Source organism: Rhinolophus hipposideros (genome assembly GCF_964194185.1).
Source record: "Rhinolophus hipposideros genome assembly, chromosome: 9".
Taxonomy (NCBI): domain Eukaryota; kingdom Metazoa; phylum Chordata; class Mammalia; order Chiroptera; family Rhinolophidae; genus Rhinolophus; species Rhinolophus hipposideros.
Window position 1 is genome coordinate 41966538 of NC_138055.1, and position 26770 is coordinate 41993307.

General features: G+C 37.0%; 1 protein-coding gene across 1 annotated transcript in view; it reads right to left on the reverse strand.

The window, feature by feature from the left end:
• PKP2 (plakophilin 2) overlaps window positions 1-26770 on the reverse strand; it is a 78110-nt gene that overhangs the window by 39816 nt on the left and 11524 nt on the right. Inside the window, exons 2-5 of the mRNA XM_081059476.1 lie at window positions 25372-25484; window positions 24310-25004; window positions 17643-17778; window positions 2270-2477 (exon numbers count right to left, since the gene is read on the reverse strand). Of these exons, the coding sequence (XP_080915602.1) occupies window positions 2270-2477; window positions 17643-17778; window positions 24310-25004; window positions 25372-25484 (1152 nt within the window). The remainder of the gene's footprint in view (window positions 1-2269; window positions 2478-17642; window positions 17779-24309; window positions 25005-25371; window positions 25485-26770) is intronic.

Here is a 26770-nt window from a genome sequence, read left to right on the forward strand (position 1 = left end):
GTCAACAATTTATGAGTCCCAGAAAGCACTTATTTAGTTCTTCCATTAATAGAGTTAAGGAAGTTATTTAGAAGGATTTGTATCAAACATTCAAGTATCCACTCAATTCAATTAACAGGTAATGAACACTCTCTGGTAGGGACGTTTGACTTTACTAGAAATCCTGGGACTTGTATAATCAACATCCATTTATCAGCTCTGTAGATTATCTAAAGAGGACTGAATGGTTTCTTTGGCATCAATATCACAGAATGTTCTCTGACCTTAGTTTCCTATTGCCTATATAAAAGAAGAGGAAGCATGGTTCAATGGATTACTTCCTTCACACATACCCACATCCTCCCAAGCTTTCTAGCTACCATGCACCCTAACCTCAATTACTCTATTACCCAAGCTTCCTCTAAATGACTAGCAGCTTCTTCCTGCATTTTTGCTTTGCTAGTGATGTTCACTTTGCTGGGAATAACTTGCATTCTCCCTCAAAACATCCGTCCAAAGCCTATCCTTCTTTTAAAATCCATAGTGAAATATACTTCCTTCATGAAGTCTTTTTTTGACTGTAAAGCAGGATAGACTGATTCTTGCTGTGGTTCATTACGATATTTTAATGAAGAAAATGTTAGGTTCTAAATGTGAGGGTTCTTTGTTGTTGTTTTTTAAATGCCAACCATTACATACTTGTTCATGTTTTAGTGGCTGGAAAATAAAATCCGCAACCTGTCTAGACTGTGATTTTCACTGCCTGTCACTTGAAGGCTACCCTGTAAATTTTGGCTAAATGAATGAATGAATGAATGAGTGAGATCATTTGACTTCAATAGGTATTTTAATACAACTCAAATATGAAAGGAACTTTCCCATGGGATATGATAGCATGCAAGCAGAAAAGTAGCATGGTACAATCCTTCATATACTTGTATAAAATTAAAATGTATCGAGACAGAAAAAACCGTGATATTTTAAGATACAAATGGGTAGAGAGATACAACAATATTCTTATAGAAAAAGAAAATAGTTGTATAATAAAGGGAGGATGGCAGAACCGCAAAATATGTTCAATTCAAAACAATACTTGTGAAGTACCTCCTTTTTAAATAAGTAAACATTGTCAACTGTTACCATTAAAAAACGTTTTATATGATATACTAAAACGTGTTAACTTCTTTGGGCCTTAGCTTCCTCATCTGTTAAATTGAGATTTAATATCCAATAATACCTAAAAAAATACCTCAAAAACCCAACGTTTTGTTACAATTACATTTTAAAATGTGTGTGTATCACCGGAGACATTGAAGATAATTAAAGTGTCCCCAAGGCCATATGTACTACTGATGATTGACTGCACTCAGTAACGCTTCTTGTACTCTTTGTAAGGAGCATAGGGAGCATCAGCAGAGAGCTGATGGTGATGGCAAGAGGGAGGGCTGGAACGCCAATGAACCACTTCCTCCTCCACCATGTGCACTTTGCATTTAAATGAAACTATGCTTCTCCATGCTTCAAAGTTTACTAAAACTGTTGCTTTAATTCTATCTTATTAGTTCATCTGTCTAATCCATTGGGCAGAAAGGAAATTTTTATTTGTTCAAATCAGTATTTGAACAGAAGTATGAAGTAGAGAACTAAAAAACACATCCAGACATCTTTTCTTTTTCTCTTTTTTGGCGTGGGGGTTGGTGGTCTAGGGAACTGGCATTTTGAGGGGTTTAGGTGATGGAAGGATTGGAAAATGTAGTTTCTGGTATTTTTGACTAGTTTGATTAAATTGATCCTCTTTATTAGGACGTTATTTGCCTTCCCAATTCACTTTCTTCGTATCGATTTAGGAAGTAGATTGTTTAGTGAATAATAAAAAGAAGTGGGAGTTGTTTTTTGGGTCTCTTCAGAATGTTTTGGACACCTCTGACAATACGGAAACCCCACACATTCTCAAACTACACAGTTGGCTCTCAGTGAATTTATGCAAAATTTTTCATGCAGTGAGTCTTGTCAAGAAGCTGTTTTAAAGTTGTAGTAAAAGGTGCATAGAGCTTCTAATTAAAAATATTAAGTAAGCCAAAGCCTCGGAACAATTTACCCTTCAGAAAAAAAGGAATAAAAATTTGCTTTGAATCTGGGGTCTACACCAGCAGGTGGCAATGTTCCTTGAAAGCATCTCTCAAATAATGACCCCATCAATCATTTGTTCCAGGGAAGGAGAAAAACAGATGACATAAGCCAGCTGGCTGGGGTGCACTGCATATACCCTTTAATATTCAGTAATCCCTACCTGTTATTTGCTTTTTAGTCTCCAAGTCTCTGGTTTGCTTCAGCACCTGGAGCAGCCGAGGGACCCCGTTGAGTTCAGCCACCTCTAACTTGTTGTCATTGTCTTCAAACACCAAGTTTCTCAAAGCCCCGCACACGGCTCGCTGAACATCTTCATTCTGAACTTTTAGGAGCTGCAGAAGCTTAGGGATGCCGTGAAGCTGATTAACCTGCGGAAGAAGTGGATACATTATTTCCGGTGTTTATTAATTCCAATGTGGCATTAAAGACATTCAGTGTGATATGAATGAACAGATGAAGGTTACTGATGTTGATTATAACTCCCAGCAATCAGCAAGTACATGTGGCATAACCTGAGACTCACGGTGTACAATATACTCCTGCTACAAGGTATCTTTCACCGAGGAGCTTCCAGTAAGTTTGGAACGTTAAACCAAAACCCCAAGAAAAAAATTGAAGGAAAGTTAAGTGATAAAGGGTGGATAAATGATACTGAAGTGGACAGAAAGAGTTAAGTGATAAAAGTCTTAAGCATTATCAAGAAGAACTGAGAATTAGAGGAATAAGGAATGTTTCATGGAAGAATACCATATTACACGAGCATTTTTTTTTTCTAGGACAGAACTTTACAGTCCATATAAACTGAACAGAAATTATCTTCATCAACGGTAGAATTAAAAATTCGTTTACCATGACAACCATAGTAACAATGCAAACTAACTTTAAACGTAAGCTATTTTTATGATCAATTGCTTTGAGTATTTAAAAGATTTATTAGTCAAGCACTTTAAGTAAACAACACAACTTTACGCTTTTTAATGTGCAATTAAAAAAAATATTTCTTCTATCCAAATATGCAAGAAAGAGCATGCTGTCTATAAGAAAAAGGACCAGAACTAGGAATAAAAAGAACAATAGTAGATGGTTTAGATACTGAAACCTATGCCGGTTTGAGAAGAGGCCAAGTAATGGCAGTCTGAGCAAGGTGATTTTGTGTTTTAGGCTGCAAATATTATCTAAAGAAATCCAAAGCTGGACACAAGGTGGCTGGAGAGAAATGTTAAGTTGGAGACTGAAGGCTTTCTTTCTCATAGGTTTCCATTCACATCCGATTAAAATATTTTTAAGTTGCTAAGAACTTTGGTAAAGATCTCCGTCATTTTCACCATCTTAATGCAGACATTTTTAGGAAATTAAGTTGTTGTGAATGAACGTGAGTCCCCGTTTTAGATGAAGTTCATCACTTATGAATGATGCTCTAATTACACAGTTTATGCGCAGGGAAGAGTTGCACCAGTGGCACATTTTCATAATTTTAGCTTCCCTTTCATAGACAAATAAATAGTACGTAAGACCCAGTCTTCCAATCTTACATCTTCCTTTGTTAGGACAGGGGAGAAGACCAGCAAAGCAGGAATGAAAGTCAAGGTTGTAAAATAATCAAAACAATAAAAATAATAACCACAATAATCACAATAAAATAAAAATAACAAGCCCTCCTCCCACTTCTATCATTAGGAAGTGTCGGCATAGTGTTAAGAATTTTATATATATATTATCTAATTAATAGCTTGCCAAGAACCTTGAGAAGAAAGCACTCTTTTGGTTCCTTTAAGGGTTCACTGCTGGTAATGAGGCACAATAATTCCACTTAGTGGCTCCCTTGAGAGGAGACATTTGCAGAACAGGAGACAGTTGGGAGACAGGCCACAGCAATTTTCATGGGCTATGTCTAGAGCCATTCTAATATGTCTGTAGGACATGGCTAATGATAAACATTTCTTAGCTATCAATTAAATCTGGTCCAACAGATCATCTATTTGATCATTTCATCTATTCCACTACATTTCCTTAAAAGCAGAAACACACAATGTATTTTAAAACAGCCTATAACTCACATTTCCCTAATTCTGTCGATTTCTATTTCATAGCTGGGTTTTAAGGTGGTTAAATCCACTCTATAAACTTCAAATGCCAGCTCAATTAAATCTTCACAGTAGCAGCATAAACATCAGTTGCAAAAAGAAAATCCTGTTTGGCCTGAAGGTACTCTGGCAGCTTCAGAAATATTGTATTACTTAATTTATAATTTATTACTTTGCCTTCTTCAAAATCTAATGAGAAGAAGCTTACTGGCCACGTTGCATTTCCAGGTATGATGACAGCATTAGTGAGAAGAGACATGTGGAAACCTCCTTTGTACTGAGCAGGGAGTGTGGATGACAGAGTTTTGTTTACCAGCCCTCTGACCCGTTCTCTCACCCGGCCACCTTTTATACCCTTGGCTTTCAGCACTTGCTCCAGCCCGGAAAGAAGGAACTGCAGACACACCGTGCTCAGATAAATGCTGAAATCCGACGAAAGCTCTACTTACTACAGAATTTGACTCTCTGGTGTGTGGCACTTACCTCACATTTAAAAATAGATTTGAGTTACTTTTACCCATTATATCAAGCAAATGGATACAAATCATATCAAATGCAGGAAGCTGCGATTCTCCTCACTGCATATAACTAGAAGGGCACTGGTGATAAATCCTGTATACATTAGGACCAATGCCACATGTGCTGCTCTTGCCTTTTTAAATTCGGGGCAGCAGCTGGCACCACATGTGTTACACCATAGGTTACATGTGTTTCCCAGTTATACTAAATCCTCAGGGGATTTGTTCTCTCTTTGGAAAAAGGAAAAAAGAAACAGACTAATATGAATGTCTCAGAACTTCAAAAGAGATTTCATTTGAGATGATTTCTAAATATATGAAAAGGCAGGGTCGCATATTAGAGTTTTAATTTTCTCTTTGACTCTCTTCTGATTCTCTTCCCTTCCAACTCTGAAATTATTAAATGATGAGGATTTCTGCTGGCAAATAAGCAGAGGGAACAGACTGACTATTGAGGGTAAGGGCTCTCTCATGTCCGTGCAGTTCCTTTGCGCTCACTTCCTTTCCTGTTAGGGATGTCCTCCCCACTCTGCCTCTCTTCTGGCAAAGCCCTACTCACCCTGCATGAACCAGCTCAAACGTCACCTCCTCCTTGAAATGTCACTCCCTTTCTCTCCTTTGCCTCCCATTGAATTAATCACTCCCTGTAAATTGGTATAAAGTTTCAGGAAGGCAATTGGCAATTTGTGTTAAAAACTAAAAATATTCACTTCCAGAAACCTTCATTAGGACATAATTTGAAATGTGGACACTCTAACACAGAATAATGAATGGTAACTACATTTTTTATAATAGTGAAAAATATGAAACCATACATGTCCAACAATGGGGGAAGACTGGCTAATGATTAATTGTCACATACCCACATGTTGAGATATCCCGGGGACAGGTACAGCAATGTTTGAACTGACAGGTATTTTATTAGTCATACAGTTCCCTTATCAGTCAAATGGGGATTGTGTAATATTGGCAATTGTGTGCTAGACACATAGTAATTACTCAGCACATGATAGCTACTGCTACGCCACCATAAAATGTTTACAAACTATTAATGTTATGAGAAAATGCTTATGATACAATGTTATTGAGAAAAGCTGAGTAAAATACACATTTCCACTCATAAACATAAACATAAAGAAGGGAATGATTAGGGGGTTTGGGAGAAATGGTGGGGATGTTAAGTTGTGAATGAGGCTTGCTGGTTTGTATTTAAACAAACAAACAACAAACAAAAACATATTTGTGCTTGCTTTTAAAAATCAAAACAAAAAGATCCCTACCGACAAAGCTACATATTTGATTCCAGCTATGTACATATATGTGTTAAAAAAATCAGAGAAAACCAAAATGATAACAATAGAGGGACCATGGGTATATATTTTTTTCTTAAGTTCTCAAATTTCTTATAAGGAATTTATATGAGTTTCATTATGTACAATATAATAAGATTTTACAAAACAGTTATGGCAGTCACTGCTTTGGTGATGAGATCTGAAGCAGGCATAAAAATAAAACCCGTTTAAGAATGGTCTTGCAAATTAAGAATCTGTCCTTTATCCTGCAGGCAATTGGGGCATCTATTGGCAGCTGGGTGCTGTGAGGAAACTGGTTTAGGAATGGATAAGAATGGAGGAAGGGAGACTAATTAGGAGGCAGCTGGATTAACAGCGATGTTGGTGACAGGGACCAACTGTCATACTAACCGGGGGAGGTACTACTTACTTACAGCGGAAATAATATTCTCTGAGTTATTATCTTGGGGCAGGTCTTGTACCATTATCGGATTGCATTCTCACAACATCTCTGTGTAGTAGGACTATTATTTCCACTTTATAGGTAGGAAAGCTGAGGCTTAGAGAGGCAAAATATCTTGCTCGAGATCACTCAGGTAATTAGGGTGCTGGGACTCAAACCTATCTCTGTGTGACTCCTGAGAGGCAATAGTTACACCTCCCAACCCAGGAGGAAGAACAAGTTTAGAAGGAGGGTTGGCTAGTGGAGAAGAATAGCAAAAGAAGATAATGTGTTCATTTCTTGGTAAGTTGATGCTGAGTTTAGTGGGAAGTCTAGGAAATAGATGGACGTGTGGTTTAGAAACCAGGAAAGAGGTTTGGGGTGGAGATGCTATGGGTCATCGCATCTAGGTCATACATTATTGGAAACCATAGAAGTCGACGAGGCAGGTCAGGAAATGGTGTTGAATAAGAAAAGTCCCAGGGAAGCATTTAAGGAATATTTAAAGGACACGTCAAGGATACATTTTTCACAGAGGAAACCTGGAGGAGCCAGAGAGATGGAAAGAGAACCAGGAGACTCTGGACCAAAAGAAGAAAGTTTGAGAAAGGACAGAGGGATGGACGGTGTTAAATGCTGAAGAGTCCCAATCATATAAAATAACTGAAAAGTTGCCACTGGTTTTAAAAGATATGACTTAAAATTTTGATCTTTATGTCCAAACTGTAATTGTCTTTTATACATAAATTAAAAACTATAGTGTCATGCTTAATATTAGAAGGATTTTGTTAATTTTCTTGGGTTACATAACATCACAATACTTAGATTCTTCTACAATGCATATATGTTTTTAGTTTTCAATATAGTTTTCATGTTTCAGTATTCTCAAACCCAGTCTTTGTTCTAGCTTTATCACTGAATAAGAATTAAGAAGGCAAGTACAGCCTAAATTTTATATGTAAGCAAAATGATAATTGTAATGAAATTAATAATTTAAAAGATAATGGAAATCTAGTCCAACCTGGGTAACAAAAGAAAAATTCAAGTAATTCCGTAATATAAAATGAAAGCATGCATAATAATGCCCAGTTTTTAAAGATCGGGAATAAAAGATTTAAACATTTATCTGACTTAACTGTAAAAGGACTAATTTTAGCCCAATTCTCTTCACTTACACAGCAGGTTCATTACTAGCTAAACATGTTATTTTTAAAAATTCTTACTTATTTTTTCTATGGAACAAACACATAGGCAAAGGTCAGTGAGAAATACCCAATAATTAAATAATTTTTAAAACTAAAAATAATCTAGATGTGGGGATAGGTTTTTAAAAGCAATATCTAAACTGCAGATGCTATGAATAAATATCGACAAATTTGACGTCATAAGAATTTTTAAATCCTGCATGATGAAATATACCACAAGACACGTAACACTGGATTATGTATCATAGGTAAAGAATACCTACAAATCATTAAGGAGATACACATCTTAGTAGAAAATTTGATAAAAAGCTGACAATCAACTGAAGAAATACAAGGTCAAAAAAATACATCAAAAGGTACTCAACGTAGGGCGGCCGGATGACTCAATGGTTAGAGCAGTGCTCATAACACCAACGTAGCCGGTTCGATTCCCACATGGGCCAGTGAGCTGCACCCTCCACAACTAGAATTTAAACAATAGCTTGACTTGGAGCTGAGCTGCGCCCTCCACAACTAGATTGAAAAAAAAGCGAGTTGACTTGGAACTAACGGGTCCTGGAAAAACACCGTGTTCCCCGATATTCCCCAATAAAAATAAAAAATAAAAAAAGCGCTCAACTTTATGATGAAAGAAATGCAAGTGAAAAAATTAGAAGCTCTTTTGTCTGACTCTGCTTACCTGATCTGTAGGATTAACTCATTCTTTTCTTTCCTTCTGTGAAATCTGCTGAATCCCCAAGTACTATTGAAAACTGGTACCCTGTGTTGCGCTTTGCATTCCTGTTTCTACCAGTTGAGTTACATGTTTACCAAGAATAACTTAGGTTTCTTTCCCAATGTATTTGTCAACAGTACTTGTTCTTATATTATGTAATTTATTTACCTGTTCTAAAAATGAATGAAATATAAATATGAAAAGAGTTCTGTCTCCCTGAGAATTAATCTAAATGCTTTGGAAAGACTAGATAAAGGTGAAGAGCTTAAAAAAAACTCTAATTATTTGTGGACAAAATTAATGTAAAAGACTAGAGAAAATGTAAAAATCTGAAAGGATTTGAACTTAGATGAATTGGTACCATTAAGTTTTCATTTCACTTTAAAGGAACTAAAATTGGCATATGATACACAAAGGGCATAGATTACGTATGAACGATGACGACACTTTGTGTGTGTGTGTGTGTGTGTGTGTGTGCGTAATTTTTAAAAATATTTCTCTGTAACTCTTTGATTAACTGACCAACTATTAGTCTAGATTTCACAAAAGAGAAAATTTTCTACTACAAAGTGATTTTTTGTGTTTATTAGATTAACAACATCCAACAAAAAAGAATAATATCTGTGGAAGTAATGGTGCATGTAAATGGGTACTTTGATACAATATTGATGGGAGTGTAAATTTGTACAATTTGGGGAAGGATTTTTAGGGAGTTATTCACCAACATTTAAAATGACTCCATAATAAAAAGGACTAAATTTACCTACTTCCCGAAACAATTTTAAACAGCAGGCAAAACACACAATGATTTCAATGACTGGACATGAAGCAATAATGGATAGGGATCCTTAAGAGGTGGAAAACAAGCAAGCGTTCCCAGGCTGTGGGTTCAGTGAGGGAAAACCTTAGTGGAATTCAATAAGCAGAGCTGAGGAGACTGAGTGCAGAATCGGAGAAGAACAAGCAGGCTAGTGTCTGCAGGGAAGAGTAGCAGAGAGAAAAAGGCTGCACAGAATGAGAACTCTTGAGATCTGCAGAGGGTCCCCCGCTAGTATTCAGTAGAGTATTAATTAGTGCCTGTGTGTGAGGAAATTGCCTGAAGCCAGGGAAATAACCACCTGAAAGGGTTTAAAGGAATAGCTCTTCATGCTCACACAGGCCTATGAACCCTGCCTATTTTCACTAGCCAACCAGAAAACTTCATGATTCATGGTGCATTAGGTAGAGTTCTCAGAAGTATCTTGCCCTAAGAAATGGGGACTAATTAGTTCTAGAAAAACATGCTGCTCTGGTCCCACCTAACAAATCTTAAAAGCAGGGTTTGAAAGGATCAAATTGTTTCCAAGTAAATTAACTGCATTCTAGAATAAAGCTCAAGAATATTTACAGAAAAATAAAAACATCCAGCATCCAATAAGATAAAATTCTTAATACCTGGCATTCAATAAAAACTTTCCAGGCATTCAAAGAAGAAAAATATGACCCATATTGAGGAGAAAAACCAATCAACTGAAACCCACCAAAAATGGACACAGATGTTAGAATTAGCAGACAAGGTCTCTCAAGCAGTTGTTTTAACCGTCTTCCATATGATCAGAAATCTTGAGCAAAGGGACATGTTAGATAGGGACACAGAAGGTATAAAAAAGACTCACTTTTTACCTCTTGAGATAAAAACTACAAATTTATAAAATAAAAAAATCATACTGAATGAGATTAACAGCATATTAAACACTACAGGAGAAAAGACTTATGAATTTAAAGTATAACTGAACATATTCAAAAGGAAACACATGAGGGGAAAACTGAAGAAAAAGAATAGCATATGGATGAGATGTATGGCATTTCAAGCCGCCTGATATGCATGTAACTAGAGATCCCAAAGGAGGAAAAGAAAACATATGTAAAGAACTAATGGTTGAAAATTTCCATACAAAACACCAAAATTTGATGAAAAGTAGAAATCCACATATTTAAAAGCTCAAAACTCCCAAGCACAAGAAACCTAAGGGAACTACACCAAGGCATATTGTGACCAAATTGCTCAACACCAGTGATGTAAACAGAAAACCTTAAAAGCAGGTTGGGTGAGTAGCGGGTAGACACAGTATGTACAGAAGAACAATAAGGACGACAGGAGATTTCTTTTTTTTTTTCCTTCCATCACCATATATTTGATCCCCTTTACCCTCATCACCCACCCCCCACCCCCTTACCCTCTGGTAACCACTAAATTATTGTCTGTGTCTATGAGTTTTTGTTTCTCATTTGTTTGTCTTGTTCTTTTTGGTTTATATACCACATATCAGTGAAATCATAGGGTTCTCTGCTTTTTCTGTCTGACTTATTTCACTTAGCATTATTCTCTCGAGATCCATCCATGTTGTCACAAATGCTCCTATATCATCTTTCCTTAACGCCGAATAGTATTCCATTGTGTATATGTACCTCAACTTCTTTATCCATTCATCTATCGAAGGACATTTTGGTTGTTTCCATGTCTTGGCCACCGTAAACAAAGCTGCAATGAACATTGGCGTACACGTGTCTCTATAGAGAAATGCTTTTATATTTTTGGGGTAGATACCCAGGAGAGCGATTGCTGGGTCATATGGTAATTCTATTCGTAATTTCTTGAGGAACCTCCACACTGCCTTCCATAGCGGCTGCACCAGTCTGCATTCCCACCAACAGTGTATGAGAGTTCCTTTTTCTCCACAGCCTCTCCAACACTTGTTACTATTTGTTTTGTTGATGAAAGCCATTCTGACTGGGGTGAGGTGATATCTCATTGTGGTTTTCATTTGCATTTCTCTGATGATTAGCGATGTTGAGCATTTTTTCATATGTCTATTTGCCATTTATATATCCTCTTTGGAGAAATGTCTCTTCAGGTCCTCTGTCCATTTTTCAATGGGGTTGTTTGTTTTTTTGTTGTTGAGTTTCATGAGTTCCTTGTATATTTTGGATATTAGCCCCTTATCAGAGGAACTGTTTGCGAAAATCTTCTCCCATTCAGTTGGTTGCCTCATTATTTTGTCGATGGTTTCTTTTGCTGTGCAGAAGCTTTTCAGTTTCATATAATCCCATTTGTTTATTTTAGTTTTTACTTCCATTGCCTTTGGAGTCAAATTCATAAAATGCTCTTTGAACCCAAGGTCCATAAGTTTAGTACCTATGTTTTCTTCAATGCAGTTTATTGTGTCAGGTCTTATGCTTAAGTCTTTGATCCATTTTGAATTAATTTTGGTACATGGTGACAGATAGCAGTCCAGTTTCATTCTTTTGCATGTAGCTATCCAATTCTGCCAGCACCATGACAGGAGATTTCTTATCTGAAACACTGTAAGTAAGAAGGCAGTGGAACAACAACTTTCAAGTACTGTAATTAAAATACCGTCAACCTAGGAATCTATTGGTAGTAAAACTACATCTCAAAAGCAAAGATGAAACTCTTTCTGAAATTCAAATGCTGAAATAATTAATCACCAGGAGATCTGCACTAAAATAAATGTTAAAGAAAATTCTTCAGGCAAAGGGGAAATGATAACAGATGACATCTACACAAAGAAGTGAAGAGCACTAGAACAACTTAGATGAAATAGACAAAGTCTTTGAAAGACACAAACTACCCAAGCTCACTAGGAAGAAACCCGTATCCCCCAAAGGGTCCTGTGTCAATTCAAGAAACAGAATTTGTAGTTAAAAAACTTCTCACAAAGAAAATTTCAGGACCAAATAGCTTCACTGGTAAATTATACCAAACATTTAGGGAAGAAACAATACCAGCTGCAATCAAACTCTTTCAGAAAACTGAAGAGACCACCTCTTAATTTATCCTATGAGGCTGGTATTATCCTCAATACAAAACCGGACAAGACATTACAAGAAAAGAAAATTACTGATTAATATTCTCTATAAATGTTGCTGTATAATTTCTTAACAAAATTTTAGCAAATCTAATTTAAAAAATAAAAAGTGACAGACATCAGTGGGGTTAATCCCAGAAATGGGATAACATTTAAAAATCGCTGAAAGTAATTTACCATATTAGCAAAATTAAAATAAGAACCATGGAAATATTTCAACAGATGCATAAAAAAGATCTGATAAAAATCCAATAGCCATTCCTTAGTAAAAACAAAACAAAACAAAAAACAAACAAAAAAACCTCCATTAAATTAGGGATAAAAGGGAAGTTCTTTAACTTGAAATGGGGATTTATGAAAAACTTATGCCCACAGAAAACATCACACCCAATGGTGAAAAGCTTTTAGTTTTTCCTCTAAGATTAGAAACAGGACAAGGATCCCTAATCTTGCCACTTTTATTCAACAGAATACTGGAAGTCAGTTACCTAAGCCAGGCAACAAGTCTAGAAAAAATAAAAAATAAAAAGAGGAATCCAAATTGGAAAGGAATAAGTAAAACTATCGTTGTTTGCAGATAACATGAAAACCCTAGAGATTCCTCCAAAAAACTGTTAGAATTAATTAATGAATTCAGTAAAGTTATAGGATTAAAAAAATCAATATACAAAGATCTATTGTTTCTATATTTTTGAATTTCTGAATGATCAGAAATTAAGAAAACAATCCCATTTGCAATTGCATCAAAAAGCATAAAGTACATAAGAATAAATTTGCCAAGGAGGTGAAAAACATGTACACTGAAAATAATAAGACATTGACGAAGGAAGTTGAGGAAGACGAAAATAAATGGAAAGATATTCCATGCTCATGGATAGTAAGAATTATTATTGTTAAAATGTCCATACTACCCAAAGCAATCTATAGATTCAATGTAACCCCTACTAAAATTCCAATGCATTTTTCACAGAAATAGAACAATCCTAAAATTTGTATGGAACCACAAAGACCCTGTATAGCCAGAGAAATCTTGAGAAAGAAGGCCAAAGCTATAGCGTCATGCTTCCTGATTTCAAACTATATTAAAATGCTATAATAATCAACAGTATCGTATTGACACGAAAACAGACACATAGATCAATTGAATGGAATCGGGAACCAAGAAATAAACCTACACATATATGGTCAATTAATTTACAAAAGAAGAATATACAATGCTGAAAGTCTCTTCAATAAATGATGCTGGGAAAATTGGACAGCCACATGCAAAATAGTGAAAGCGGACCATTATTTCACACCATTCAAAAAAATCAATTGAAAATTGGATTAAAAACCTGAAATTATCAAATTCCTAGAAGAAAATATGGGAGGTAAGCTCTTGGACATTGGTCTTGATGATGATTTTTTTGGATTTGACACCAAGAGCAAGGGCAATAGAAGCAAAAATTTTAAACAGGTGGGGAGACACCAAATGGAAAGCCTCTGTGCAGCAGCAAAGGAAACGATCACAAGAGGAAAAGGCAACCTATGGAATGGGAAAAATATTTACAAATTATATTTCTGATAACGGGTTAATATACAAGATATATATAAAAAAACTCATATAATTAGCAAAAAATCAAACAAATGATAAAAAATGGGCAGAAGATCTGAATAAACATTATTCCAAAGAAAATATGTATGTAAATGGACAACAGGTATATGAAAAGATGTTCAACATCACTAATCATCAGGGAAATGCAAATCAAAACCACAATGAGATATCACCTCATACCTGCTAAGATGCTATTTCCAAAAAGACAAGCAATTGAATGTGACAAAAAAACAAACAAAACACCACCAAAAAACCCTTGTGCACTGTTGGTGGGAATGTAAATTGGTGCAGTCACTATGGAAAGCAGTATGGAGGTTCTTTAAAAATAAAAGATAGAACTAGCATCTGATCCACCAATTCTAATTCTGGGTATTTACCTGAAGAAAACAAAAACATTAACTTGAGAAGATAGCTGCACCCCTATTTCATTGCAGCATTATTTACAACAGTCAAGACATAGAAACAACCTAAGTGTTCACTGATGAATAAAGAAAGAAAATGTTGTATATATGCACAATGGAATATTATTTAGCAATTGAAAAAGAAGAAAATCCTGCCATTTGTGACAAAATGGATGGACCCTAGGGCCATTATGCTAAGTGAAATAAGTCTACCAGAGAAAGACAAATACTGTATGATCTCACTTATGTGGAACCTAAAAAACAAACCAAACCAAACAAACAAAACCAAAATCCTAGATACAGAGAAGGGATTGGTGATTGCCAGAGGTGGGGTTGAGAGTTGAGTGAAATGGGTGAAGGTAGTCACTTCCAGTTATAAAATAGTAAGCCATGGGGATGTAATGTACAGTATGTGACTACAGTTAATAATACTGCATTGTATATTTGAAAGTTGCTAAGAGTAGATTTTAAAAGTTCTCATCACAGTGAAAAAAAATTGTAATTATGTATGGTGACGGGTGGTAGGTAAACCCACTGCAATGATATATCATATGTATATATGATATATATACATATACAATATTATTATGCTTTATACTCGAAACTAATGTTATATTTCAATTATATCTCAATTAAAGAAACAAAAAAAAAGGAAAAATGGTGTTAAAAGACACTAAAATATAAAAAATTTCCTTTCTTCAAAAAAAGGCTCCCCACAAAATTCTTTTAGGTTAAATCCCTCAAAAATAAATATATAAACAAACCTAGAGGTAGCATCATACTTAATAGTGAAAGACTGAATGCTTTTCCCTTAAGATCAGGAAGAGGACATGTCCACTCTCACTTCTTTTTAACATTGTACTGGAGAGTATACCCAGTACAAAAAGAAAAAAGGAATAATGAAATGTAAGCCATCCAGATTGGAAAAGAAGAAACAAGACTATCTTTATTTGTGGATCCATCAGATTTTTTACATTGAAGATCATGCCATCTGCAAATAAAAAGTGAATTTAATGACTGTAGACAATATAAAACTATAGTAATCAAGACAGTGTGTTATTTGCATAAAGACAGACAAAACAATCAATGGGATAGAATATATGTTCCAGAAATAGACTCACACATATGTGATCAATTTCTTTTCAACAAAGGTGCAAGAACAATTCATACTGAAAGGATAGTCTTTTCAGCAAATGGTGCCTGAACAATTGCATGTATATACATTGTTTTAAAAGGAACTTCAATCCACATCTCCCAATATATACAAAAATTAACCCTAATGTACCATAGACCAACTATAAAATCTAACATTTATAAAATTTATAGGAGAAAATACAGGAGATTATCTTTGTGACCTTGGACTACAGAAAGATTTCTTGGATACACCATGAAAAACATGATCCATAAAGGAAAAAAGAGGTAAATTGAACTCAATCAAAATTACAAACTGTTAAGAGAATGACAAGACAAAACACAACTGGAGAAAATATTTCCATATCACATATCTTAAAAATGGCATACCCAGAATATATAAAAAACTATCAAAATTCAGTGAGAAAACAAAAACTCAAATTAAAAATGGGGAAAGATTTGAACATACATTTCACCAAAGAAGATATACAATGGCAAATAAGCACGTTAAAATGATGTTCAACACCATTAGTCATTAGGGAAATGCAAATTAAAACCAAAATGAGTCACCACTACAAACTTACAGGGTAAAATTAAGTCTGACCGTTATCAACTGTTAGGATGTGGAGGAACTAGAACTCTCAAACATTGCCCAGGGAAATGTAAAATGGCACAGCTACTTCGTAAAACAGTTGGACAATTTCTTAAAAAGTCAAACATACATCTACCATATCATCCACGCATTCCATTCCTAGGTATTTACCCAAGAAAAATGAAAACATGTGTTTGCACATGTTCATAGCAGCTTTATTTGTACGAGTATTAGCCAAAACTCAAATGTGCATCAACAGGTAGATGGATAAACAAATTACGGTGTATACATAAAATGAAGTACTACTCAGTTACACACACACACACATGCACACACACTTTTGATACATACAACATGGATAAATTTAAAAGGATTTAGGCGAATGAAAGAATCCAGACAAAAAAAGTATTACATGCTCTATGATTCCATTTATATAAAATTCTTGATAATCCAAAATAATCTATAGTAACAGAAAACAGATCACTGATTGCCTTGGGTCTGGAACTGGGTTGGGAAGGGTGGGAAGTATGGATTACAAAGGGGCACAAGGAAACTTTGGAGATTAATTGAGATGCTCATTATCTTGATTGTGCCGATGGTTTCACCGTGTCAAAACATATGTCAAAACTTTATCAAATTGTCCCTTACTTAATAAAACTGTTAACAAAATGAACAAACAAAACTGGTGCATTTATACAACAGAAATCTATGCAGCAGTTTAAAGAATGAAGTAGGGCTAATATATATTGAAGATTTCCAAGATATTATATTAAATGAAAACAAAATACAGAGTACTGCAAGTAATCTGCTACCATTTGTGATTTTGTTTTAAACAAAAAAGAATACTAAACCAACCCATCCAATAACTGTTTATACATGCAGAGAGTATCTGCAAAGATACCCAAAAATTGATGAGAGAGAGACAGAGAGAAGAAAAGAGGGAGAGAGAAAGAGAGAAAACGCAAGAGTGAGAGAAAAAGAGATGGGGTTTGGCTGGGGTTTGGAGTGGGAGAGAAACTCACTTTTCACTGCATACCTTTTCGAAATATGATTTTTCCCCCCACTAATGCACCACTTTTAAAAACAATCATAAAATTGACTCCATTTGGAGGGATTGGTCCTACAGGAACACTTGTGGAAATGCCAAAAGATCTATGTACAAAGGTGTCCATTGAACCATTGGTATGTTAATGAAATTGTTTAATGCAAACAAAAGTTGGAAAACATTGCCTATATCTAATATAGAAAACAATAGCCTAAAATGCACATTGATTCTCATTCTCCCTTCCCTCCCTCCCTCTCTTTCTACCACCTCTACTCTCCCTCCCCCACCCCCACACACGCCCTCTCAGAAAAATCTGAAAGTACACAGACTGTTGACAATTGTCTCCAGACAGTTGTAAAGGGGGAGGTTAGGGAGACAAACAAAGAAGGGCGAGGTGTGTACACTGACTTACTTTCTAAGTTTCTGAATTGCAAGAAATTTTTTTTGGCAATGAGTGTGTATTTCCTTTTAAATTAAAAGGTCTCAATAAAGATATGTATTTTTATTTTATTGAGCTATAACTGCCATGTAACTCAAGGAAGATGTTTAAAAATTTAAGTTAATTTTTGGTTTCGGTTTGCAGGGCCACCACCATACTAGATGTGAGAGTGTACTGGTTAGCACCAGACTTAAGACGCTACTCACCCTTTTCCGCGCTTCAGATTTCTGGAAGCACTCGTGCTGTATGAAAGTAGCTGCAGCAGAAATCCTGGCTGGCGGCGTGTGGTCTGCCTCAAGCATACTCACTGCCCGCTCCAGAGTCATCTCCATGTCGACATTCCTAGACAAACAGTCACGGATTCAGCAAAATTCCAAACCTGCTCCCTCCTGCCTACCAACCTGATCCTCCAGAGATGACTCAGCTAAAGTCAGGAGGCAAGGAGACCATCTGAGCCTTGGCTCTTCTTCAGCCAAGAGAAAAATCAGCACCGAGATCAGAAGGTAAAGGAAGCTAGTGGCAGAAATACTCCATCCAGCTCTGGTCAGATTAGCATTAGAAGTCATTGAACTGAGCAGAATCAGAACACGTACCAAAGAAAGAAAGTGAACTCTGTTTAAGATAATTACATCTTAAAAAGTGACTTTAAAGGCATGGTAAGACTTTACATGGAATTTAAAAGAAATCTGGCCACAGAAATTGAAAAAAAAATTATTGCTATCACACCTGTAGAAAAAATACCCTCCCTCAAAAATCATCAGATTTTTCTCAAAGCTACTCAGAATCTGTTATTTCTCCTAAAACTTAGTTAAAAAAAAAAAAAAAGCATTCTAAAAATGTTCTTATTTAGTGAATATAACAGTATGCATACAGTAAAAGCCAGGAAAAATGAGTTTGTTTTGTTAAAGTAAGTCGTACTGGTTTGACAAAATCCATCAGGAAAGGTAATGATTACATGCAATTATAAATATGCTTTTTCTGTAAAAAAATGTATACACATTCTATGATTATTTACTTTGCCAATGTAATGACATTGAGTTTATGTCTAGCTCATAGCATATTTCTGTCCTTTACTAATTGCAGGCATTTATAGTGGTGACGAAGTCTTATGCAGTTTCATGCAGAGAGGATAATTTCCAGAGGTCAACTAAAATTGCCACTTGTAAAAAAAAGGTAACTCCCAAATGCCTCAAAGAACCGTATCTTTTTCTCCCCTTTTATCTCTGTCCGGAAGGTGACTAGGTTAGGAAGTCTATTATCAGTGTGGTTTCTGCTTCCTTAAGCATTGCCTCAGAGAAACTATACTCAGGATGCTGACATCTCAGAATTGTGGCTAAAGACATGCCTTGAAGGTAACCTAGGACCCTTTTTTGGCTTCAGAGAGGGTTATGATTGATTCATTCCAGGTAACAGAGACTCCAAAGACATCCTAGGAGTGTGTTTTCCAGTATCTGCTGGCAAGCACAGTGAGTACGTGCTCTCTTATATCAGGCTAACCCACAATACAAGCACATGTGTACAGATGGATGTCTAGTATTGTGAATTGTGTGTTTGTATATGGGTGAGTGTGGCACAGGCGAGGGGATAAATGACTAAAAGCTAGTATCCACTGCATCTGAAACACATGTTCAAACACAGAAGTGTTACCTCATGAGTATAAAGGTATTACAAACGAAGCAGAAAACAGTCTGGCATTGATACCAAGAAATAGATGATGACCTTATATTTTAAAATGTTGTGCCTCAGGAGTCAATTTAATTGGTGAAAAGAGCAGGCTACTTCTATTAAAACCAGAATCTGAGTAATTTTTAATACAAACACACCTTTTAGAAGAGATGGAAATAGTTTACATGAAGGGACTCCAATGTCTTTACAGAGAAATCAAAACTCTTAACAGTCTCGATCTCAATGGCAATTTTAAGTCTTTACCATCCACCACTGCAGGTTTTTCACTGATGGAAGATCACTCATAAGAAGAGCCTTCTGTTTAATGCAGCTTTTTATTATTATTTTTTTATATTCAGTCATTAATCCACTTCGTAAGTCATAAATGACTTAGGGAACTCTGAATTTTCCAAGTCTCTAACATCCCCAAATAATTCCATTACTTGAATCCTTTATTTTCCTGAACATGATTCACAAAGAAGTCCTGCATTCACTCTTAGCCAATCCAATGCCATTTTACTTTATCGTTAAAAACAATTCCCAAGCTAAACGAAGACTTCCTCAACAGAAAGTTTGCTACAGCTATTCAAGGCGCCGATTTTTGTTTTGCTTCTGTTTGTGAGATCCAACTCTCCAACACAATGTATATTCTCATCCCCATCTGGCTCCATCTCCTGCCATCATCAATCCCGTTGCCCCACCTCTGATGACTACCCCATCCTCTAGTCACCCGGACTTTTAATTCTTCTCTAAACACTGTGTGCCTCTTCGCAAGCCATTCTTGTAGTTTTCTAGAAAGCCCATCCTTCTACCTAATTCTTACGTGTTTGTCAAGACTCAATTTAAATATCTTCACTTCTGTAACATCTTTCCTGTGCCCCTCCCCCAGCTAGAGCTATTCCTTTCTTTCTCTACTCTCCTACAACACTCCTCCTCTCCATCCATCTCTCTTTTTCCCTCCTTCCCACTCACTCATAAAATGCTTCTTGAAGCCTGCCAAAATGTGGCTTGGGAAGAGGGTTGGGGGAGGACGGACATCAGGAAGAGCAGTTGTGCCTGGGCTCCATTATCCCCTGAACATACTCTCCAGAAGTGAGTCTTTTCAACAACTTTACTTAATATGTTAAAATGATGCTCATATAAATGAAAAAATATAAGAGGAAGCAGGGTAAAACAGCCTTCGTCAGAATGAGATATTATAGCAATAAATAACAAACGGTGCTTTAGGTGTCCGATCCCTCAACGAGCACTGCTGCCAGCTAACAACACAGCCCTGCCTCAGGCACTCTGGTTCCCCGATTATTAGAATACAGCCACATCTTCCAAGGCCAAGGGAAGGTGAGATGATGAATGGAAAGCTCCTGCATGTTGTCACAGATGCGTAGGAAATGTAAATTCCTCTGCCTCACAAAGAGTTTAAGTATGATGAGAGCACTACTTTGGAAAGATGACTTTGGAGTGGATGTGTGTTTCTAGAGACAGTTTTGAGGGCACTATGAGAGTCTTAGAAGCAATAAAGCCGTGAACTGGGCTGCTAAAAATGAAAATGGAAAGATATAGTTGAAAGAGACTTAAGGATCAAGGAACTAAAGAAGTTGGTAATTAAGAGGGTGTGCAGGGAAGTTACTATAACATTCTGTCTACTCCGTGACGCTCTGTCACAAACTTAACTGGTGATCCCTCAGAAATCCAGTCTCTCTCCTTAATCTCAGCACACTGATTTCTTATTCTCTGAATTCCTATATACACTAGAGAGTGTACTGCACAACCTAACACTTGATGATGTGTCTTACTTTTTTTTTTCACTGATCCTGTCTAGACCTTCATATATGCTACTCAATTTTTCTCTCTTATGTTGCTCACTGCAGTGCTGGGTACACTGGAGGAATCTAACCACCAGTTCCCATTCCCCCCATAGGCACGGAAATCATATTTTCAGAAAAACTGATCTAGAATTCTTTTATTTAGTGATTTCAAGAAATCCCCTTTTTCATCAGTCTGATGGAGAACAGGTGTTTACTGTATCTCTTTTACTCCCATGTCTTGGTTTACTGCTGCATTACTGACTGTCTGATCAGCCATTCTTCTTTTGGAAAGAAAGATCCATTGTTTAAAACCTTATGTCATTACATAGGTTTATAGTTTTATCTAGCTACTCTACAGGAATGTTCCACAAATGTGAAAGAACACTTTACAGGTGGGACTTTCACTAGCCAGAAAAAAATACATTCCAAAAACATGGGCTGGATAGATCTGAAATGTGAGACAACACGAGGGAAAGGAGAGCAGTCTCAGATGCAGGGCTCCCAGGGGACAGCCTGAGGGAATGAAATGAGCCACGGGGCACAGCAAAGGAAGGAAGTCAGGCACAGATGCCACCTTGATCATTTATTTTCCTCATTGTAGGAAACACCTCTGCCTTTCCTTTTCATAGCAAAATTTTCAGGAAGAGTTCATTTCTATGATTTTTGATCTCTAGGATGGCAACTTTAGGAGTTATCAAGAATAGATTTCTTGCCATTTATTTAAAATTTCTTGACCCTGAGTGTCCTTTCTATAGAATATAATTAGAATATAATTATTCTAATACAATTTACCCTATCCATTAAAACAATAACCTGAAATAGTACGGTTAATACTTCTAGAATTTCAGAAACAAAAGAACCTAGATGGTAAAACATAAAGAGTTTATATTTCATTTCTTCCTTCTTTAATTCCTTCACGCTTTTACCACACATTTATATAGTGACTTTTATGGACCTACCTCTGTTTAGGTTGCCGAGACTATAAAGATGATAGACACACTTAAAAGAAGCACAAAGTCTAGAGGGAGAGCAGAAAAGTAAATGAATAACTACAACATATTATTTTGGTACACCCACACAGTACAGCTAACTGGGGCACCCAAACTAGATTGAGAGGGGAGTGGTCAAAGAAATGGCAGTATCTGAGCTAAACTCAGCAAAACCAGAGCTATTAGGGGAAAAGAGATGGATGGATGGATGGATGGGAAAAAGGAAGGAAATATATGAGTATCTTCCATTAAGGGACATAAAAGAGGTCCCAAGTGGTTTGAGTGTTTATGCAGGGGTGTGTTTGGGAATGGTGGTGATGAAGGGTAGAGATTAGAAAGTGATGCGACTAGAGTGATAAACAGGGGTGATAAACACGGGTCTGGTGTGCCATGCTAAAAAGCAGGAAAACTTGGTGCAATCACAGAAAGGTTATAAACTAGGGAGAGAAATCATCAGATCTCGGAAGGTCACTAAGAGTCCTAGAGAAGGGTTCTGAGCGAACGGGACCAGAGACAGAGAGACTCATGCAATGGAGTTGGAAAGAAGAGTAAAAACGTAAGAACCATTAGAGAGATACAAATATGGCTTGGTGATATGATTGTGAAGGGAGAAGAAAAGAATGACTTCCATGTATTAAATGGTAGGAATTTAGTAGGAGGAGATGGTTAGGAGTAGAAGGCAGGGAGGAGCTGATAAATTTAGTTTTGGATATACTGAGTACGGAATGCCCAGGAGGTTGTTAGAAATACATACACATCTAGAGTTCAGGATAGAGGACAGAGCTGAAGATAAAACTCTGGGAATCACACGATACAAGTGTAGTACATAGGAACACTCTGGAAGAGCACCAACACTTGAAAGAGAAGGATTAGCAAAAATGACTTCTTTGGGTGCGCAGAAAAGTTTTTTCAGAGAAGACTAAGAAGAAATGTCTGAATAGACAACTGGAAAACCAGGAGAGATTGGTGCCCTGAAAAATGAAGGAAGAGAGAGTTTCACAGACAGTGCTGTCAAATACTGCCCATAGGTTGAGGATTATAAGGACTGAATATGTGTCTGCTTCAGATGTAGCAACACGATAGTCACTGGTACATTATGGGGAGATTGTTTCAGTCAAATGGTGGGGACTAACACCATATTGCAGTGGGCTGAAGAGAGACTGGGAAGTGACAGGGTGTTTTAAGAAGTTTGGGGGCAGAGATGAAGGAAGAGAAGAATGCCAGTGTTGGCATGATAGTTTTGTTATTGTTAAAATCATTCTGTTAAAATTGGGCCTAGCACAAATCCTAGAATAAGGCAGGCATTCAATACAGTTCGAATTATCCATTTAAAAGCTGAGATCAGATTTTTCCTCCACAAATAATTACCTCATGCATTTACTTCTTTATTAGTGTGTCCATATTGACAAAGATCTGATTTCTACAGAAATGTTTGAAGTCTCATGTACAATTTTGCTTTATAAAATATATTTCCTGCTTCAAGTTTAGATTAGCCCTAAGATGTTTTATCAGCAGTACCCGCATAGTCAATGAGTATACTGCAAAATTTCACTTAAAGCGATGATTAAAAGTAACAACTTCCATTAAGCAACATTAGAAATCAAACAAAAATCACGTATTTAATCTTTGACCATAATGATACTACATCATTATTTCAGGAGTTAGTGATTTAATCATCCATCCATTTCTCAACCTTTCTCTTTCTAACTTTCTCCCCCGTTTATGAAATTTGTGTTCTAGCATTAAACTTGAATAAGGGTTATATTCCAAAGACCAGATTAGACAAGCCCTGAAGTAAATAGGAGGCAAAGGAATGACTTTAAAAATTTATTTTTTAAAATTATTCGGTATTGCCAAAAAGTACCCTCAAATCACTGATACTAAAATCAAAAAGTAAAAGTATCAGGTATAAAAGGAAGGAAAAAGTCATCTAAAAATTAGCTGCCTTTGCTTAGTTCTGTCTTTTTATGATAGTGACTATCAACATAGCCTTTGAGGTCCACTTGGAATAAGCCAGAAATAAGCATTTCTGTCTTTTTTCCTTCCTTTATTTCAAGAAAATGCATGCAATTATCCATTTTTTGGTCTGCTTTGGAATTAACTCTCCTTCCGAGCAGATTTTCACACAGCCAAGAGGTAACCATCCTTTCAGTCAGCATCTAATTTGGAATAACAGATGGACTAATCATTAGATTTCCCTGCAAAACTGCCATATGAGCAGGTAACCTGGCCTCGGTCCCTGAGGTAAATAGGTTAATCTGTCAATTAGGCAGCTGCCTGAAAAGTCATTATTTTAATCACTTATCTCTGGAAACCTTTTTCTGCAGCCCAAGAAGTGCCAGCTCACGCTGTAAGGGCTGTGGGAACAGAATGTGCTGGCACTGACAGCCCTGCAGATTGAGAAGGGGACTCACCCAAGCTGGGAGTCGGTGAAAGTGGTTCTCTCCGTGAGCATGTTCCCACTTCCTCCTGCTGCCACTTGGCCAATGGTCATGTGCGTCCTCCTCCCACCTGAATCCACAGTGACACTGGGCCCGGCTTCCCTCATCGTGCGGGTGCTGTGGAAGGAGCTCTGATGCCAGGAGGACCGAGCGGCCCTGTTCTGAGTAACGGCCTGCAGGGGCACCAGAGGCCTGCCCTGCCTTGGGGCAGGCCCTGAAGTCAGGTAGTTCTCTTTCTCCAAGAGGTTGCCCATGCTGTGACTGGTCCCAGGCCTGGGGTACGTGAGCACCACTGAGTTGACAGGGGCACCGTCAAAAACACTGTCGTTAACAGACCCATACTGGAACTGTCTGTGGTAAGTGTTATAGTAGCGCTGTCTGCTCACGGGCCCGGAGGTGAAGCCAACAATTTCTGAGCGAGCATATCTTGGGGGAATAAGGAGGGTGGATCTCCTGCTCTCTTGGTGCGGCAAAGCGTGCCTGGCTTGACTTCTCTGGCTGTACTGGTGATCGCTGTGTGAGTAATGAACCCTCTCCGGGCTGCTGTCTGGAGAAATCTCAAGTCTCCTCAGAGGCTGCCTCAAGGATCTTTCCTCCACTGACTTCTGTGAGCTGTACTGCGCAGTTCCTCTCCCCCAACGACCTTCATAAGCGGTGGTTATGCCAGACTGCACGAGAGAGAAATCAAGTTAAATGAGGCATAAATCAATTTTCATCTTTGGTGAAGACTATTCCAGCATTCTTACAAAAGGTGTCCATTTCTCTGAACCACATGGAGAATTTGGCCCCTTTCTGGGTAAAATCTGTTTTTAACCAGATTAACTGGGTTAACTTGGTTGACTAGTTATTTGCATTAGGAGTTGATACTGTTTAAAGTCCCCAGTTTGCTATGGTGTCCGTACAAAATCACTCTTCTCATAATTCATTTAGAAAATAATAGTATTTGGGAAAGGTAACCTTAAAAAATAATCTATGGACGTTTAAAAATGTTTCCATGGTAGTCCAATAACTGGGTTATATTCTTCGGTATCCTACCTTTAGCATGTCATGGGTTTTAGTAACAGGGGAACGCCCGCCAGCAAAATCATTTTCAACCAAGTGTAGATTGTAGACATACTCAGGAACGCTGCTAGTTCGGTGAAGAGTTCCTGCAATCAAGCATATATTGAAATAATATAAGTGGCCCAGTCAGTAGTTGAAGATTGTATAACAGTATATTGTAAACTTAAGCAATTGAGGTCTTCATCAAGTATTAGATTTATATTGGTGTTTTTAAGTGCTGGTTTAACATCACCCTTGGATGTGGCAAATGACTAAAGGTGATCACAATATCCTCTACAAGCTTTTCAAAATAAAAGTTGAGTTAAAAATAAAATATGTATATATATTTCATTAATTTTTTAGGAAAGGAAAGAAAGGGGAGAAGAGATTTTTTTCACAAAAATCCAAAAATGTTTGTTATAATGCTGAGGAATTTGGAAATCACTTATCGGCTTAGGTGGTCCGTACTATAAAAGTTCCGTTTGTTAAGTCAGAGGAGAACTCTATTCCTAGTGCAGGAACTTGGAAGCTTCCTGAGAGGTCTGTAGGTGTGGGTAATGAACATAAGAGTGACTCAACACTACTAGATTAGATAGCCTTGATAAACAAGGTGGTTCAGTGTCGTCAAAGAAAACAAGGACCTGCTTAAAAAGACCAAGCCTGGGATTGAGGTTTCTGGCCTCGTGAGAATGAGGAAGGAGAGAAATCGACCTCTGCCCTACAAATGAGTGCACCTGTACAGTCACCCTGGTTGGCTCGTTCTTAGTTTGGTCGTCTAACAGCCAGCCCACTCTCCTGCACACACTGAGGAGGACACAGGCCTTCCTGCTTCGCTCTGTGGGGCCTACAGGGACTCTTAACTGATGCACGTCTCTTAAAACACTCCTCTGATGAGGGGGTGGTAGAAGACATTACTTTGTCATTCTCCCAGCTTTTCATTTGTTCTTTTTGTATGATCTCCCACTGCCTTACCAAAAAAAAAACCAAAAAAAAAAAAAAAACCCACAAAAAAAACCTTACCAGAATAATCAAAGATCTCTAAAACCTAGGTAATTTCAAGTTCCCTAATTTTAGCCAACTTTTTGCTGTCATGTAGCATTATTTTAGAAATCAGAGGAAAAAATATTCAATTAACTCTTCTAGGCTTCAGAGACTTGTGAAAGATACCGAGAATAAAACAACACAGGCAGTCTCTTTCCAATATAATTGGAACACACTTTTCCATTAAATTGCTGTAAAGTCAAAATTTCAAACACTATCAATAGATTCACAAGTTATTTTGAGACGGAGGGGGAATGGAGACTGTTGTTGCTACAGAGTTAAAAAGAATGAATCCATTCCCAAATATGTTTGTACATGTGTCTTATTTCCTGGAGCCAAACAATCTGGCTGA